The 18,288-nt window shown below is 36.8% G+C and overlaps 1 protein-coding gene across 2 annotated transcripts; it reads left to right on the forward strand.

Annotated features, from left to right (window-relative positions):
* The first annotated feature begins 6,936 nt into the window (after nt 1–6,936).
* On the forward strand, nt 6,937–16,638 carry LOC110938223 (cyclase-associated protein 1). 2 transcript variants are annotated; one of them, XM_022180680.2, is made up of 11 exons: nt 6,937–7,335; nt 9,195–9,360; nt 9,464–9,528; nt 10,613–10,913; nt 11,839–11,986; nt 12,176–12,285; nt 13,687–13,742; nt 13,827–13,883; nt 13,962–14,105; nt 15,570–15,664; nt 16,120–16,246. In XM_022180680.2, the coding sequence occupies exons 1-10, from the start codon at nt 6,943–6,945 to the stop codon at nt 15,654–15,656; spliced, it is 1,527 nt and encodes a 508-aa protein (XP_022036372.2). In that variant the 5' UTR covers nt 6,937–6,942; the 3' UTR covers nt 15,657–15,664; nt 16,120–16,246. The 2 variants fall into 2 exon arrangements, with proteins under 2 accessions (XP_022036372.2, XP_022036371.2); XM_022180679.2 differs by having other exon boundaries at nt 6,940–7,335; nt 15,570–15,652; nt 16,120–16,638.
* Nucleotides 16,639–18,288: the final 1,650 nt, after the last annotated feature.

The raw sequence follows: 18,288 nt of genomic DNA on the forward strand, positions 1-18,288 counted from the left end.
GTCAACTAAAAAGGTGGTGAGAACGTAAGTTTAAAACTAAATAAATAGTAAAGTTGTTCAATCAATAAAGTTTCAATAAGGTTTGCTTTTGTGTAACATGTAATATGTGCATCACAAATGTAGAAATATATGGATTTAACACAATCTCAAACAAACAACAGAAATAGCGACAAAACAGGTGACAAAATCTTATTAAACCAACCCAAAACGTTTTGCCCCCCAAAATACCCAAAGATCTTACAACAGTAAGATCAGATCTTACAATAGTAAGATCAAAGTACAGAATACAAAATACAAAACATACAATGATGATCATCCACAGATGATCATCAACAGAACAAGATAAATCTCTCAGATACAGTTGAGAGATTATCACAATCTTCAAAGGATACAACAGAAACCCTAATCGGAGGATACAATGAAGACAAAGTACAAAAACTACGCAACTGAATGATTGAAGAGAGAGGAGAAGTATTTATACTTCAATCTTTCACATAAGTCCAAAAGTATCAGCAACGTACACGAACAGCCCTCCAATTTACATCCAAGCCCTTAGATATTTTCTGTAACAATAAACAGGCTCACACATACAATAAGCCCAATAACGAACAGACTAAACATAAGTCCAATAAGCCAAGGCTTAATAAAAGCCCAACAATAACCCAACTGAATGACATAAACACAATATATTTTTACATCCCCCCTTCATTCAATTGGGTGAAACAAATCAATCATACCCAACTTTTTACAAGCAGTCTCATGTTGAATAACACTAAGACCTTTTGTAAATACATCAGCAAGCTGACTTTCAGAGTCAACTTTTTCAGTTTTTATAACACCATCAGCAACTTTTTCTCTTAAGAAATGTAAATCAAGCTCAAAGTGCTTAGTTCGTTCATGGAATACAGGATTAGCTGCTATAGATAGAGCAGCTTGACTATCACAAAAAAGAGGCATAGGTAAAGAGCAATTAACACCCAATTCAGACAACAAATTCCTTATCCACATAAGTTCACAAGTAATAGAGCACATAGCTCTATACTCAGCTTCAGCAGTTGATCTAGAAACAACATTTTGTTTCTTGCTTTTCCAAGAAACAAGATTTGTTCCTAAAAACACACAATAACCAGTAACTGACTTCCTGGTATTCAAACATTTAGCCCAGTCAGAGTCAGCATATCCAAACAAATTCAACTTATCAGTTTTTTTAAAACTAATTCCTTTACCAGGACTTAGTTTTAAATATCTTAATAACCTTAATGCCAAAGACAAATGAACTTCTTTAGGAGAATGCATAAACTGACTTAAAAACTGAACAGTATAACTAATATCAGGTCTTGTTAAAGACAGATATATTAGTTTACCTATTAGTTTTTGAAAACCAGTGACATTACTAAGCAACTTTTGATTTTTATCAACTTTAGAAGTAACCAAATAACTTTGTTCAATAGGAGTACTTACAGGTTTACATCCCAAGTAACCAAATTCACTTAAAAGCTCTAAACAATATTTCCTTTGACTAAACAAGACTTCATCATTATTATATAACACTTCAATCCCCAGAAAGTACTTTAAATTACCTAGATCTTTGATTTTAAAAGTGTCATTTAAAATCTTTTTAATATGTTCAATCTCAACAACAGAATTACCAGTTAACACCACATCATCAACATATACAAGTAAGAAAACAGTAACATCCTTTTTATTCAAAATAAACAAAGAATGATCACACTTGCTTTGAATAAATCCAGATTTTAATAACACATCTGTCAATCTTTCATTCCATTTCCTAGGTGCCTGTTTAAGGCCATACAAAGACTTAACCAGTTTACACACCTTGGTTTCATTTTTAGAGTAAAACCCTTGTGGCAATTTCATATAAACATCCTCAGTAATGGACCCATGCAAAAAAGCATTGTCCACATCTAACTGATACAAAGGCCACTTATAATGAACAGCTAATGCAACAACAGTTCTAATAGTCACCATTTTAACAACAGGTGAGAAGGTTTCTCCAAAATCTAAACCTTCTCTTTGATTAAAGCCTTTAGCAACAAGCCTGGCTTTAAACCTTTCAACTTCCCCATTAGACTTATACTTAACTCTATAAACCCACTTACATCCTATAGCCTTCCTGTTTTGAGGAAGATCAGCTAGAGTCCAGGTGTTATTTCTGAACAAAGCTTCCATCTCTTTGTTCATTGCCTCAACCCACCTGGGATCTTTAGCTGCTTCCTCATAACAAGTTGGCTCAGATATTTTATTCAACATAGTAGTAAAACACAAATTTTCAGCAGACAAGCAGGAATACCTTACTACTTTATCTAAACTATATTTAGTTTTACTATTAAGAACAAAATCTTCAAACCTTTTTGGTAAAATAGAGTTTCTATTTGATCTTCTAACATTAGACCTATTTCCCTCAGACAGGTTGTTCTCATCATTTGAGGTTTCAGTGTTCTCAGCCCTATCAAATCCTTCACTACTACTACTACTTTCAACTCCACTGGTTGAACTAGATTGTTCAACATCAGTTGGAGTGGCAGATGTAGAGGGGAATGATTGCTGATCACTACCAGCAACCTCATGAGAATCATTGTTCCCCTCTTCATCATTGGGACTTATAGAGTTAATGGTTGAAACTTCAACACTGTCAAAAAAATTTAATTGATTCACACTTTCTGAAATATTCTTATCTTGATTGGTTAATTGACTTGATTTGTAAGGAAAAACAGATTCATAAAACTTTACATCTCTTGAGTAAAACTCCCTTTTATTATCTAAACTCCAAAGTTTATAACCTTTTTTTACATTAGAATAACCAATCAAGACACATTTTTCAGAATTAAAAGCAAATTTATCTAAGTCATTCAAAACAGTGCTAAAGCACAAACAACCAAAAACTCTAAGATGAGCATAAGAGGGTTTAAATCCAAACATTATTTCATATGGACTCTTTCCTAGAAGCACAGAAGAGGGTAACCTGTTAATGATATAAACAGCAGTTAACACACAGTCAGCCCAGAAACTAAGTGGAACACCACTTTGAAATAACAAGGATCTTGCCAAATTTAAAAGATGCCTATGCTTTCTTTCAGCCACACCATTCTGTTGAGGTGTGTAAGCACAAGATGTCTGATGTAGAATTCCTTTTGTTTTACAAAAAACATTCATTTTATTGTTCACAAACTCAGTACCATTATCACTTCTAAAAATTTTGATTTTCTTCTTAAATTGTGTTAATACTAATTCATAAAAACTTTCAATGTTTTCAAACACTTCCATCTTATTTTTTAACAAATAACACCAAACTGCTCTAGAATAATCATCAACAACAGTTAAGAAGTATTTAAAACCATCTTTGCTGGTAACCTTATAAGGACCCCAGACATCTAAATGAATAATATCACCTACATCTTTAGTTTTGTGTTCACTTAATGGAAAAGGTACCCTAGTTTGTTTTGCCCTATGACAAACTTCACAAGAGTGTTTAAATACATCAGCAACACCTATTTCATCTTTTAAGATTGACAAGACCTGACCAGCAGGATGGCCTAACCTGCTGTGCCAAAGATTACTATTATTCATGCTATTAAAACAAAAATTCACTGAATTACCATTTTTATTCACAAAATACAGCCCATTATCCTGTTTACCAGTCACCAGGATTCTCCCTGATTTCGAACCCTGAAGTAAACAAGAATATTCATTAAAAACTACATTAATTTTACTATCCTTAGACAGTTTGTGTACAGACAGAAGATTAACACTATAATCAGGAACATAAAACACATCATACAGTATAACCCCTTTTGCAAGATTAATATTACCAATTTTAGACACTTTAGCCTTAGTTCCATTAGGATGTGAAACAGTTAGATCATACTCAGATACATCAACACAATTAAACATATCTTTATCAGTTTTCACCATATGTTGATTAGCACCAGAATCACAGATCCAATTATAATCAAACCCAAAATTGATCAGACTAGAACAACAAACAAATTTACTCATAGCACTGACAACATTATTAGACTCACCTCCCATATTAGATCCCTGGGAATCATAACTAGTTTTTTCACCAACAAGACTAAGAAGCTTTGCAACCTGTTCTGGGGTAAAAGGAGATACAGAAGGAACAGATACAGATGAAGCATTTGATCTATTATTTGAAACATTCTTTCCACTCTGAAATCCAGGTTTCTTTTTGAAACCTGGAGGATATCCAACCAATTCAAAACACCTATCAGTAGTATGACCCAGTTTATTACAATGTATACATTTAAGATTAGGGTTAGGACCTCTAAACTCTTTTTTCTTTTGATCAAAAGATGAATTTCCTTTAGCAACAAATGACACATTTTGACTTTTAGTTCCTGAACTTGAATTTCTATGTGATTCTTCCCTAGACACAATAGAAAAAGCAACTTTGACAGAAGGTAATGGCTCTCTAGTCAACAAGTTTGTTCTAACAGGTTGATATAGATATCATCTAAACCCATAAGAAACTGCATCAATTTTATTAACATAGAAAAATCATTATAATCTTTTGCAGCTTGACAAGAGCATGTGGGCAGCTGAACAACAGCATCAAACTGTTTCCACATGGTGTTTAGTTTGTGATAATACTCAGAAACTGAACTGCCATTTTGAGTTATACAGTTAATTTTTTTATACAAATCATAAACTATAGAGCCATCAACCTTGTCATAAGTTTCTTTTAGATCAATCCAGACTTCTGAGGCTAACTTAGAAAATACTTGCCCTAAGTATAACTCCTCAGAAACAGAGTTTAGCAACCAACTTAAAACAACTGAGTTACACCTGTCCCACTGACAACTTAGTACTTCATCATCAGTATTCTTTTTACATTTACCATCTATAAATCCATATTTATTCTTGGCTTCAAGAGCCAATTTCATAGCACTAGACCACACCCTATAATTTTCAGTCCCCTTTAGTTTTATACCAACTATAGTTAGAGAACTAGAATCACTAGGATGCAAAAACAACGGATCTCCTATGTCCAATTTACTAATCAAGGTCTGAGAAGACCCATCATTATCATCTTTACCAGTCATGATGAACAACCAAAACAAATGAACACAGACAACAAATATACACACAACAAGAAAGAAACACAACAAACCCTAAGGCGAAGCTGTATCAGTGTCCAGATTCCAGGTTCGTCACTTATAGTGCCTGGACAGGTCTTAATACAGGAGCCAACACTAACCAACCAAGACAAAAACAGAAACAACAATCAAGAACAATCAAGTGCCGGTCCTCACTACCCCGACTTCAACTAGATCAACCAACAACAGAAAAATAAAGAGGAGGGATAGAAGGATCTCACAGTGGGTGCAAGCTATCCAGAAACACCAGATCTAACCAGATCTGAAGTTTCTAAACAATATCAAGAACCAATCAACTGGTTAGTTTGCCCTAAACCTTCGAGGGTTTAGAGACCAACGCAGTTCTTCAAGAAGATATAAGAAACCCTAGCTAGGGTTTGAGTATCAACAAATCTCCCAAGATCCAGAAGATCTAACACAACAAGACCAGATCTGCAACTAGAAGCAGACCTACACAAACAACAACAAAAATCAGATCACCACAGCGGAAATAAGAACGTATCAAGAGCCTTTTAGCTCTGATACCATGTAGAAATATATGGATTTAACACAATCTCAAACAAACAACAGAAATAGCGACAAAACAGGTGACAAAATCTTATTAAACCAACCCAAAACGTTTTGCCCCCCAAAATACCCAAAGATCTTACAACAGTAAGATCAGATCTTACAATAGTAAGATCAAAGTACAGAATACAAAATACAAAACATACAATGATGATCATCCACAGATGATCATCAACAGAACAAGATAAATCTCTCAGATACAGTTGAGAGATTATCACAATCTTCAAAGGATACAACAGAAACCCTAATCGGAGGATACAATGAAGACAAAGTACAAAAACTACGCAACTGAATGATTGAAGAGAGAGGAGAAGTATTTATACTTCAATCTTTCACATAAGTCCAAAAGTATCAGCAACGTACACGAACAGCCCTCCAATTTACATCCAAGCCCTTAGATATTTTCTGTAACAATAAACAGGCTCACACATACAATAAGCCCAATAACGAACAGACTAAACATAAGTCCAATAAGCCAAGGCTTAATAAAAGCCCAACAATAACCCAACTGAATGACATAAACACAATATATTTTTACAACAAATAAACAGATAACAGAATAACATCATGAGTCACAATCAAGCCTAATGACGTGTTAGTTTGTCTATTGACAAGTATTTTTGCCTTAGTTAATGTCTTATCATAATTCATAAAACATTAAGGTAAAGCTGGAGATATTCATACAATGTGCCCGCTCCTGGTGTTAGTTGGTGCGACCACCAGTGAACGGGGTTGTCAGCCCGAATAGTACTACTTAATCATGTCCATTGGCTCCCTGAGTTAACTAGTTATGAGATAGGTCGCCATTGTAGTAATTCCACGCACGATTACATGTAAGAACGTTCGAGTGGAATAATTGGGTCCCGAAGAAAGTCGCGATTGTAGCTTGGAGGGCAGAAATGGATAGGCTTCCGTCGAAGTGTGCGTTGATACGTCGGAATATTACGGTACACAATAATCTTTGCCTTCTTTGAGGTGATTATGCGGAAACGTGTGAGCATATCTTTGTAACGTGCCAATTTGCTCAAATGGTTTTGCAAAACATAGCGGATTGCTCAAACGTGTGAGCATATCTTTCTTACATGTATTTTAACCTAGTTGTACCATATTCGCTTCATCGCTTGTCTGTTAACTTTGTAGTTTGTTCTTATATGTATTTTACCTTTTTAAAACTAGTTATGGCATTTCAAAATCAAGAGACTAAAAATAAACAAAAATAAAAAAAATAAAATACCGAATGACACGTGTCACACGCACGATTACATGTAAGAAACCACCTGCAAACGCACAAAATCGGTTATGGCGTTTCAAAAGCCAAAAAACCGTCATCTTCTTCACGCATAAAACAACAGATCTGTTTACCGAAACGATGGATGAAAAGCTGTTGAAGAGGCTGGAGGTCGCCGTAGTGCGGCTAGAATCTCTCTCCGGCGGTTCTCAGCCGCAAACCGTCGCATCAGCCTCATCGGAACCTTCAATTGTCGCGTTTGATGATCTGATTGCGGAATGCGTCGGTAAGGTTTCCGCTGCTGCGGAGAAGATCGGCGGACACGTTAAGGATATTACGAATGTTGTTAGTGACGCTTTTCGTGTTCAGAAGGAGCTTCTCGTTGAAATAAAACGAACTCAGGTTAGTTTTGTTAGATTTTTCATTTATTTATTGAAATTATTAGGTTTGTTTTGTATCTCTATATAATATTGTTTTATTTGTTCTATCTGATTCATGTATTCTGCCTGTTTGTGTTCGAATTATTATGGAATGAAGACATTCACATATTATCAGTATAAATTATCTCGAGATTACTGTTAGTTTGTAGTAAAATGAAATGGAAAGTTAATTTGTTTTATGCATACATAAAACATACACACATGTACATGCTTAGATTATGGCGTGTGGCCCGGGGGCAAAAGTGAAAGTGCACTAATTTTAACGTTATTTTACTAATTTCGTGAAAATAACGTTAAAAAGCGAGGGCCGGTTAATCGTGCATCATGTGGTGGCGTTGATAGCGTAAAGACAAGGGGGTGATGCGCTAATCAGCTTTTGTCCTAATTGCTGAGTGTTACGTGCCTTATGTCCAAGGCTTTATGCAAAACTACTATCGAGCCGGGGTCTCACTGGAAGCAGTCTCTCTATTCCTACGGGGTAGGGGTAAGACTGTCTACATCTTACCCTCCTAAGACCCTACCTCAGCTTTTGCTATTGGTGGGATTTACTGAGTGTGAGATGATTATTATTATTTTTATTTGATTGTCTTCATGGAAATGAGAAATGAAATTCTTTTGATCTGATATAGATTGTTATGAAATCTTTTTCTTCAAGATGCAATATGTGAAATTGAAGTTGGATTTGAACAAAACCACAAAAAGTAGACATAAATAAGGGTGAGAGGGGCACTCCCCTCTTAGGGGAGTCCCCTCTCTTACGCACGGCCAATCAGCACGCGCCACGTCAACTCCCCTCTTAAATTCCCCTCACACCCTCAATTTGAATTTGATGGCGGCAAAGGGGACTTGCTTTTTTTATTCAAAAAGAAAAAAAAGAAAAAAAAAAGAAAATAATTTGATTGGTTGAAAAGCTTGTGGGCCACCCTCTCCCTCTCTCCCTTCACGCGGTAACCTCCCACCGATGCCGTTCACCGAATTGGGTCACCGCAGGGATGGCGGCGGTGTTCCCGCTAGGGGAATTGGGTCACCGAAGCCACTCCCCGCTGGTGCCCCGTATACCCTAATACTTGATAATAGTGATTGAAGCTCATTCATTTAGTTGGGACAAAGCAGAAGCAAGAAAGTCACATTAACTTGGGGGTGTTTGTGAATAAGGAAACAGGTGCCTGTCTCTTTATTAAGTTTTGATACATTAATAATCAGCTTTGTGAGTGTATGAGATTGTTTCTCTCTTAGTTTAAAAACATGTGCCTCTTGGACATTTGTAGATTTTGTGCATTCGGAGGGTGTACATGTATCCTTTTAGGTCGTACATAGAGGTTATTTTTGTATTTAATCACATATTACATATAGATGTTAACATAGTTTATGTATTAGGTCATACATAGACGTTATTCGTATCTAATTATAGGTACTTTATGATAGAAACCAATCATAAATATAAAAAAAATATTATATGAATACCTTGCACCACGTGTATGTGACGAGCCTCGGCTTCAGGGGCCATATCACCTCGGGGTGCTCTTCTTCTTAAAGCCAAGGTTATCTAAACTGCTTCTCCGATTATCCGAGAGTGAAATAAACACTTTTGAATATGAGTAGTATACGTTTGATTTCGGAACAGTAAATATTCACTTTTCACCAATTCTTATGTTTTGCTATGAGTGGGATTTTACTGAGCCTGTTTGTTTACTAATGTTACTGTGAGTCGTGGAAAAAGTCAGTATGACGTCATTTTAAGTTTTTAACCATTTCATCACCTTCAGGCCTTACCGTTCCCGTTATTTATTCGATAACTTTCTCGTTGGTGCTATTGTGCAGAAACCTGATGCGGGAGGAATGGCGGAATTTCTCAAACCATTGAATGAAAAATTAACTGAAGCACACATGAAAGCCGGATCGCACTCTGGTTTCTCCAACCACTTGAAATCGACCGCTGAGAGTCTAACCGCTTTAGCATGGATTGCATACACAGGAAAAGATTGCGGTGAGGAAATATTCTTTTTTTTCATTTCTTGTGTTTTAACTTTTAACGCTAATAATATCAATTCTTGCATCAAGATAATCGTTATTAATTCTTGGTTTATCAGGAATGAGCATGCCTATTGGACATGTGGAAGAATGTTGGCAGTCAGCTGAGTTTTACAGCAACAAGGTAAAACTTTTATGGACTTCTTTGCGTAGGCGTCGTTGCATATTCATTTTTATTGGTGTATGCAACACACTTTTCTTTCGGTAATGCAACACACATACCATTTATTTTACTGTTGAATGCAACAGATTGCATACTTTGTCATGGAATGGTATGTATGTTGCATCACATGGTTAGAGTAAGTATATATATTGGTAGAATAGAAGTACATTGTATGTTCTTGCGGTTCGCTATATTCATTAACGTTTAGGTAACCTTATTACCCTCCTTGTCTCAAATTATCGTCCAACTTCTCTTTTAACTCGTCCTAAAATAATTTTCCACTTTCAACAAAATAGATACTTAGGGGGGGGGGGTTCACTAGTGATAGAATTCTATCACTCACAAGCACCAATCAAGTTCTGCCATGTCATCAACCATTTTTCCATCACTCACAACCTTTTTTAGTCGGGGTGGTCATCACTCACCACCACACCCAACAATTTCCCCCCAACCAACAATTACACTCACAAAACAAAAATAATAACGCGTTGAAAATATCACGAAATCGTGTTTTCGTTATAATATAACGCGTTGAACAATATGCCGGCGGTGGGGTATAACGCGTGATGGATGGTGGCCGTGATAGTTTAATGCACCGCCCCTGCAACCCTTATAAGAGTTAACTATGTTTTTCGTCCCTGTGGTTTGTTGAAAATAGCCATTGCAGTCCATTAGTTCAAAAATTGCCAAAACAATACCGGCACTTTCATTTTTGTAACAATAATAGTCCACCTCCGTTAACCCCATCCAATTACCGTTAAGTTTTTGATGAAAAGACGAAAATACCCCTCACTTAGAAAATAATATATAAAAAAATGAGTTAATTACGTTTTTCCTCCCTGTAGTTTGTTGAAAATAACCGTTACAGTCCATTAGTTTAAAAATTGTATATTCTGGACATTTATTAACTTTCCCATACATCGGTTATCTTTCTGCATGACTATTATAACTTGCATTACAAAATAACTAGAAAACTGTTTCTAACTGAAATATGGACGGTTATCCCATCTTATCATTATTAGTATATTGAAACTGTTAGATATAGGTTCTTGTAGAATACAAAAACAAAGACTCGAATCACGTGGAATGGGCAAAAGCTTTGAAGGAACTTTATGTACCTGGGTTAAGGGATTATGTTAAGAGTCACTATCCTTTAGGACCCGTATGGAGTGCGACAGGCGTAACCGTAACGGCACCATCTAAATCTTCAAAACCAGGTGCTCCTGCTGCTCCTAATCCCCCACCGTCTTCACTTGCCAGCTCATCATCTTCTTCATCATCTTCATCGTCAAAACAAGGAATGGCTGCTGTTTTTCAAGAAATCAGTTCAAAACCCGTTACCGCTGGTACGTTTCCTTTTATTTTTTTCTTAACGGGTCCAGGGGCGTAGCATTTAAGGGGCCGGGAGGGGCGCCCGACCCCCCGAACTTTTCGCTCAGTAGTGTTGTATATGTAGTTTTCGTATAGAAATTTTTGGGTATATACGTTTTCGACCCCCCGGTCCTATAGAAATTTTTGGGTACATACGTTTTCGACCCCTCCGACTAAAACTTCAAGCTTCGCCACTGAACGGGTCAAAACAGGTTCAGGTTGAAACATGTCATGTTTTTTAAATATGGGTCGAACCGCACTGGATTGACTCAGAAACACGTTATTTTGTGTATATATATTTTAAACAGTTATAACTAAATGTGTTGATATTTATTACAGGTATAGTTAAATCACTGAATAAATGATTTAGAAGGTTGTAAGTGGTAGACAAACAGTCCTTGTCTGTTTCCTTTAAAATATTATAAAAACATATTGTTAACAAGAATAATTAAATTAATTAATGAAAACAATTTTAGAAGGTTGTATGAAGTACGGATAGAGGTTTTCAGATCATTTGACCTGTTTGAACAAAAAAATGTCAAATGACCCATTTGACTTTGAGATAAAACAAGTTAAAGAAACAGGCCATTTTTTAGCATGGGTCAAAAAAGACGTGTTGACACTTTTTTGTGCATTTCATTAGAAAAATAGTAAATAATCAATGCGTTAATAATGCTTGACAAGACTAATCAAAATCTTTGAACAAAACTATAGAAAAGTTTGTATGCACTAGAAAGTTGAATTGACCCATTTGCATGTTTGAGATAAAACACAATTTAATTCGACCCGTTTATAACAAAATGAGTCAAAATTTCCACCTCTACTTATTCGACACTTTTTTCCCCTTTTTTGTTTATAAATGCATTGTTTAGTGATTAACTTTCATCATGATGCCTTTAGGATTAAAAAAAGTTACAAATGATATGAAGACCAAAAACCGAACAGATAGAGCAGGCTTTGTAAGTTCCGGTGTGAAAGAAGTCAACAAGAGTGTGCCATCTGGCGCTAAAGGCGGACCTCCAAAGCTTGAACTTGTAATGGGTCGCAAGTGAGTTGTGTTATATGTTAAACGGATCATCTATAAACTTTAGCTAAAAGAGGAACTTGTAAATAGGTTAAAAAGCTTCCGAAGTCTATTTTAAATGCATACAACCTCCTAAACTGTTTTATTCGCCTATTTGTATTTTATTGCAACAATATTGTTTTTGCAGTCATAATTATTTTACGTGATATGCAGATGGGTTGTTGAGTATCAAATTGGTGTGAAGGATTTGTGTATTGATGAGTGTGATCCAAAGCAGACGGTTTATATTTTTGGATGCAAAGATTCCGTTCTACAAATCAAAGGTAATATAATCCATTTATCTTTTTCTATTATCATTTCCATAGGGTAACATGTCACAATGAGTAATATTTATGTGCCTTCAAAGCGGACCAAGACGGGTTGGGCCCACCAGCACACACTTTTTGCCCGTTTTGATTTAAATATGATTACAAATTTATGTTATGAAAGATTAGTATAACTTCTTTTAAATTAAACGAGTAAAGTACATGGATGGTCCTTGTGGTTTACTATTATCAGGGATGGTTGCAAAAGTCGGTAGGCGCTCCCTAGTCGGTCGACCGGGGAGTTGAGAGTACTCGGCCTAGGCGGAGAGTACTCGGACATGTTAAATTATAAAGAAATTAGTTTTTGGAAATTAAATATATGTCAATTAACATAAATTTACTAATATCTATAACAAAATAAGTGAAAATGATATTCATACTTTAATATAATAGGCATAGAAATTATGTTTTATTATTTTTTAAGTCAAACTCGGCCCAAGTTGACCTACTAGGTACGATTTTGGAAGAGGTTGACCGCGTTTGACCGATTCCGAGTAATTAGTCGGAGTCAAAGAAAGTCGCCTCGGCAACCTACCTTGTAGCGACTACTCGGAGAGTACTCGGCCTTGGAAACCTTGTTTTACAATATCAGGTATAAAGATTGAAATGAGAAAAAGGTTTGCAATAGAACTGAATATTGATGAGAACTGAATATTGATTTTTTCTATATTGAAAGGTTTTAGTATGTCCAAGTTAGGGACTAAATGCGTTACAAAGTGCAAACCATAGGGACCGTCCATGTACTTTTGGAAAAAGCTAGGGACTAAATGCTTTACAAAGTGCAAACCATATGGACCATCTGTGTACTTTTGGAAAGCTAGGGACCAAATCCAAAATTTTGGTAAACCACAGGGACCATCTGTGTAAACCTAGCCCCATAAGCTATCCACTTCTTGACCAGGGTCCAACGGGTCATCCACCGCAATTGTTCAGCCCCAGGGGGGCATGAGTTTGCAATTCAGAAAGGGGTGGCGGTGCAGCTTGTTGCCCGTCTACCTTCTGTTTTGATGTAACTTGGCAAGTTTTTTATTATCATATAAATCAAATTTACTTTTTATTAAAAAAAAGACATTATAATGATTTGAAATTTTGTCGGGGGGGGGGGGTGATATTCCACGGTCCTCCCAACCGCCGAGGTGATCCAACCTCGCAGACCGCCACCCAGCAAGCCTAAGTCTGGGGGTAAATCCGCTACCGTAGGGGCATTGGGAACGAGCAAGACTCGAACCCGCCACCAATTTACCCCGTCAGTTCTAGTTTCCATCAGTGATACGAATTTAGGTGACTGTTGCTCGTAGTTAATTCGTGTTCTTATAGACTATATTTTCTATTTTTAAGAGATCTACTTACTTTGTGCAGGGAAAGTTAACAACATAACCGTTGACAAATGCACAAAAATGGGCGTTGTATTTACGGTCAGTGGCAAATTCGTGATTATAAAAACTTATGACATAGCTTGTAATAATATATTATCACCAACAGTTAGAACTCTTCAACAGGATGTTGTTGCTGCTTTCGAAATTGTTAATTGCAGCAGTATAGAGGTGCAATGTCAGGTATCCATCTTTTCCGGTTAGAGATTGCTTATACGTAAAAGCAGTTATTTAAAACGACTTATATCACCTGGTTTACAGGGTGCAGCTCCTACCATATCAATAGACAACACGGCAGGTTGCCAGCTGTACTTGAGCAAAGATTCTCTAGGATCTTCTATCACAACTTCAAAGGCTAGTGAAGTTAATGTGATGGTACCCTCGGAAGATCCTAATGCTGATCTGGTATGCTTTCCTTTTTTTTTTCTATCCTGCTACTAAAGTGAGGGCAGGTTGGGTAACGGGTTGAGATCAAAGTAGGGGTGTAAACAAGTTGCGCCGATGATGAGCTACTTGAGACCGGATCGCTAATAGCTCGAACCAAGCTGGGCTTAAACGAGCTCGCGCTTATATTTAGTGGCGGAGCTTGAACGAAAACTCAGTGGGGGCCGGACTCTCAAAATCTAAATCGGTGGGGGCCGGACTCTTCAAAATCCAATATACTACAAAAAAAATCGGAAATTTTCGGTAAAAATAACACCACGAGCGAAAAATCGGAAAAATAAAGCTTCGCCAATGCTTATATTGGAGCTCTATAAATGAATGAGCTCAAGTTTCACCTATTGAGCTAGCTAGACTAGGCTCACGAGCTTAAACGAGCCTTTTGCTTTTATAATGATAATTATTTCTATTTAATATATTAAATATATATTTTTACATGATAACTAATATTATTATAAAAGGTATGATAAAAATAATTATATAACATATATTATGTTTTATACAAAAAAACTATAGTTATAAAAAAACAAAAGTAACTATAAATATAGATAAACAAATAATAAACGAGCCAAGCCCAAGCTTGAAAAACTACTAAGAAGCCGAGCCAAGCCCAAGATTGAAAAACTACTAAGAAGCCGAGCCAAGCTTGGGCTCGGCTTGGCTCGTTTACACCCCTAGATCAAAGAGCATATTTCCTAGTATGGGTCAAAACGGCAGGGGCAGGCGGACCCATATATTGGAAGCGCTTTATCGATCACCCAAGAATGTATATCAAAAACATTTTTTAATATATGGTAAAATGACAAAAACACACTGTTTTTTTAAATACAGAATGGTTGCTTATTGAGAGCATGATACAATAGTATTACTGCCTCTTGTAAGAATCGGTAGACGCTAGTCGGTCGGTGAGGTACCGACAAGCGATTAATCGGGATTAATAGGATTGGGATTTTTATGTCTAATTTTTAGTCTTATATATACAGACACATTTTTAAATTTACTTTTTTTTTAAGTAGACATGTTTTAACCCCTACCCATTTTTAAGTAATTGGAGGGAATTTATAAGGTTTGGTCGAAATTTGGCCTGAATCTGGCCAGAATTTGGCTGGAATAGGATCATTGTTAAGCGCCTAACGATTAATCGGCCATTACTTGGTGAACCTCCGATTAGCGATTAATCGGAGCCTAGGCGGGATTTTTACAACCATGGTAAAAACTTGAGGGCATTTTTGTCATTAGGCATGTTTTTAGCCAACTTTGGTGTAAACGAAACTAGATACGTATTTGGGCGACCAATAAAGTAGTTTCAATACAAATTTGGATGATTTTTGACCTGTTAGTAAAATAACCCAATTGATCCATTCACACACACATGACGAGTCGGATTTGTCGATTGTTGTCAAGCATGGTGTAACTGTATGTTTGCAGGTGGAACATGCTTTGCCACATCAGTACATTCACACTCACCAGGATGGCCAGTTCGTTACAACCCCCGTCTCGCACTCTGGAGGGTAATCAGTGAAGTATGCATGCTATGTTTCAACCATTTTTCTAAAATGTGATTACAAATAATAATCTTTTTACAACAAAAATGATTTTTCTAAAAACAATCTCGACATTTTATTGATTCAGTATGTCGTTTTATTCAAAATTATTAGAGTAAACTTCCGTTTTGCTCCCTGTGGTTTGGTCACTTTAACAGTTTTGCTCCAAACCTTTAAAAATAGCCATTTTACTCCCTGATGTTTCAGTTTTTTTTGCCAGTTTGCTCCCCGCCTCTAACCCCATCCAAATTGTTTGTTTTTCCATTTTGCTCCCCGCAGGGAGCAAACTGGCAACAAAACCAAAACATCAGGGAGTAAAATGGCTATTTTTAAAGGTTTGGGGCAAAAACCGTTAAAGTGACCAAACCACAGGGAGCAAAACGGAAGTTTACTCAAATTATTATCTTTGTAACACGCTGCCTTTATGAATGCAGGGTTTCTGAATGCAGGGATTATGTACCGAAAACCAATTCGTATACGGAGAGTAAACCCGGATGTTTGACAAGTAATAATGCACAGAAAACCGATTCGGATTTGGGGAATAAAGCCAAGTGTTTGACAGTTAACAATGCACCAAAAATTGATGCAAATATGGAGATTAAAACCAGGTGTTTGACGGTAAATAATGCGCAGAAAACCAATTCGGATAGTGGGAATAAGAATAAAACGGACTGTTTGACAGTTAACGAGGCACAGAAAACCGATACGGGTATGGGGAGTAAAACCAACTGTGTGACAACTGATATGAGTTTATACTACATGGCTGCATTATTATGCATTATTTTTGCTATGGTAGTTGCCTTTATGCTATCATCTTGAGTGGGTTTGGGTTCTAATAAGTGATGAATGAGGTTGGAAATTATTTAAGTATTTGTGATATGTTTCAAAAATGGAAAATAAATGACAACCATTTGTATACATTGAGTTTGACTGAATTTCTATATTTATATTGATGATGGTAAATTTTCCCTTTCATTTATATACCACAATCACATTTCTTAACTATACACATTTGTTTCTTGGATTGGTCCTCTACGACTAGCCCCAATAAAGCCCCCATAACACATAGTCTGAGAGTGGTCTCCTCGCACTACCATCTTGATTGGGTTAACAAGGAGTTATTACACAAATTGTTCTTATGGTTTATCCATATTGCATGTTTAGCTCCCTAACTTCGAGAAAGTACACTAGTAACCACAGAAACCATTCGTGAAAAAGTTGTATTATATATTAAAAAGTAGTTTTGTGGTATATACATGGGCGGATATACCTTAGAACAAGGGATAGCCTCCACTACCCTTGACGCTACGGCGGCAGTGTAATTTTTTTTTATTTTAAGAAAATTGACGTTTTTTCGATTTTGTTGCCCCTATAGAATTTTTTTTTTTGAAACGTTGCCCCTATAATTATTTTTAAGATCCGCCACTGGGTATATAGAATTTGATCAAATGTTATATATTTACTCTTCAACAAAGCAAGCTACTAGATATATACATACATATGATTTCAAATGAGATAATTTACACTTTTATTTGTCTTGGAATTATGGTTCTTCTATCTTGTTTAAGTCATTTTCTAAATTATTTTATTCTATGTTATGAAAATCCCAATATACTTCACTAGAAGATATTGATGTCAACGAGCTGAAGTTGGTTTGGATAAACTAAAAGAAAACCAAACATGTTGGTTTATTTGAAAAGTTTTGAGAGTTTTTTATAAAAATAAAAATAAATAAACAACTGGCCGAGTTACATCAATATCGCAGGTAAGCGAGCAACAAGCTGCGCCGCTACCCCCTTCTGAATAGCAAACCCTAGCCTATTAAAGACAAACCTCTGCCCCCCTGTTGATGAGCAACTGCTGTGGACAACCTTTTGGACCCTAGTCAACAAACGGATAGCTTCTGGAGCTAGGGAGCCAAAGGTGTCGAAGGCGAAGGGGATAAATGCATGTTGGTTATCAGCACATGCTTTAGCGTGTTTATCCACCTTTTTAGATTCCGCTTTCCTTATAGCCTGTCCTGCTACAAACCCGCTTTCCCTTAAACCAGCTAAGGGGGAGACTCCTGTGAGATCCACACAAGCATGTTTCCCTCCCGCCCAGCCAAAAACGAGCAGATCCGCTGGTCTTAATGTAGATCTCCCTTCCATCGGATCTGTAAGGAAATTCACAGGGGCCTCCTTCTTGGCAGAAATCCCCGCTCTCCTCAAGATGTCCCCCAAGACATCTCTCACCCAGTCGTGCCGATATTTGAAACCAGGGAGCTCCTTACAATGAATAGCATGCTCCCCGTATTTATCCATGCAGGCTTTACGGCAAATTGGGCAGGTTTCGTCTTCTGAATACATAGGGATCATCAGCCGGTATTTGAGGATAGCCCTATACTCAACAGCCGACATGCATTGCCCCAGCCCCTCGATCGGGATAACAGTCAAAAAATCTTGCGCATGGGGGCCTTTCAAGCACTCAATCACCGCCTTCTGGCGGGGAGACAAATCGAATGTTTCTCCCAGACTCCGAGCGATTTTGTCAAATAGGGCATTCGCCAAAGTTTTTTGTGGCTTTGGGGGGGCGGTGTCCATATTATAGAAACCGCCAATATC

Source organism: Helianthus annuus, chromosome 4 (assembly GCF_002127325.2).
Source record: "Helianthus annuus cultivar XRQ/B chromosome 4, HanXRQr2.0-SUNRISE, whole genome shotgun sequence".
Taxonomy (NCBI): domain Eukaryota; kingdom Viridiplantae; phylum Streptophyta; class Magnoliopsida; order Asterales; family Asteraceae; genus Helianthus; species Helianthus annuus.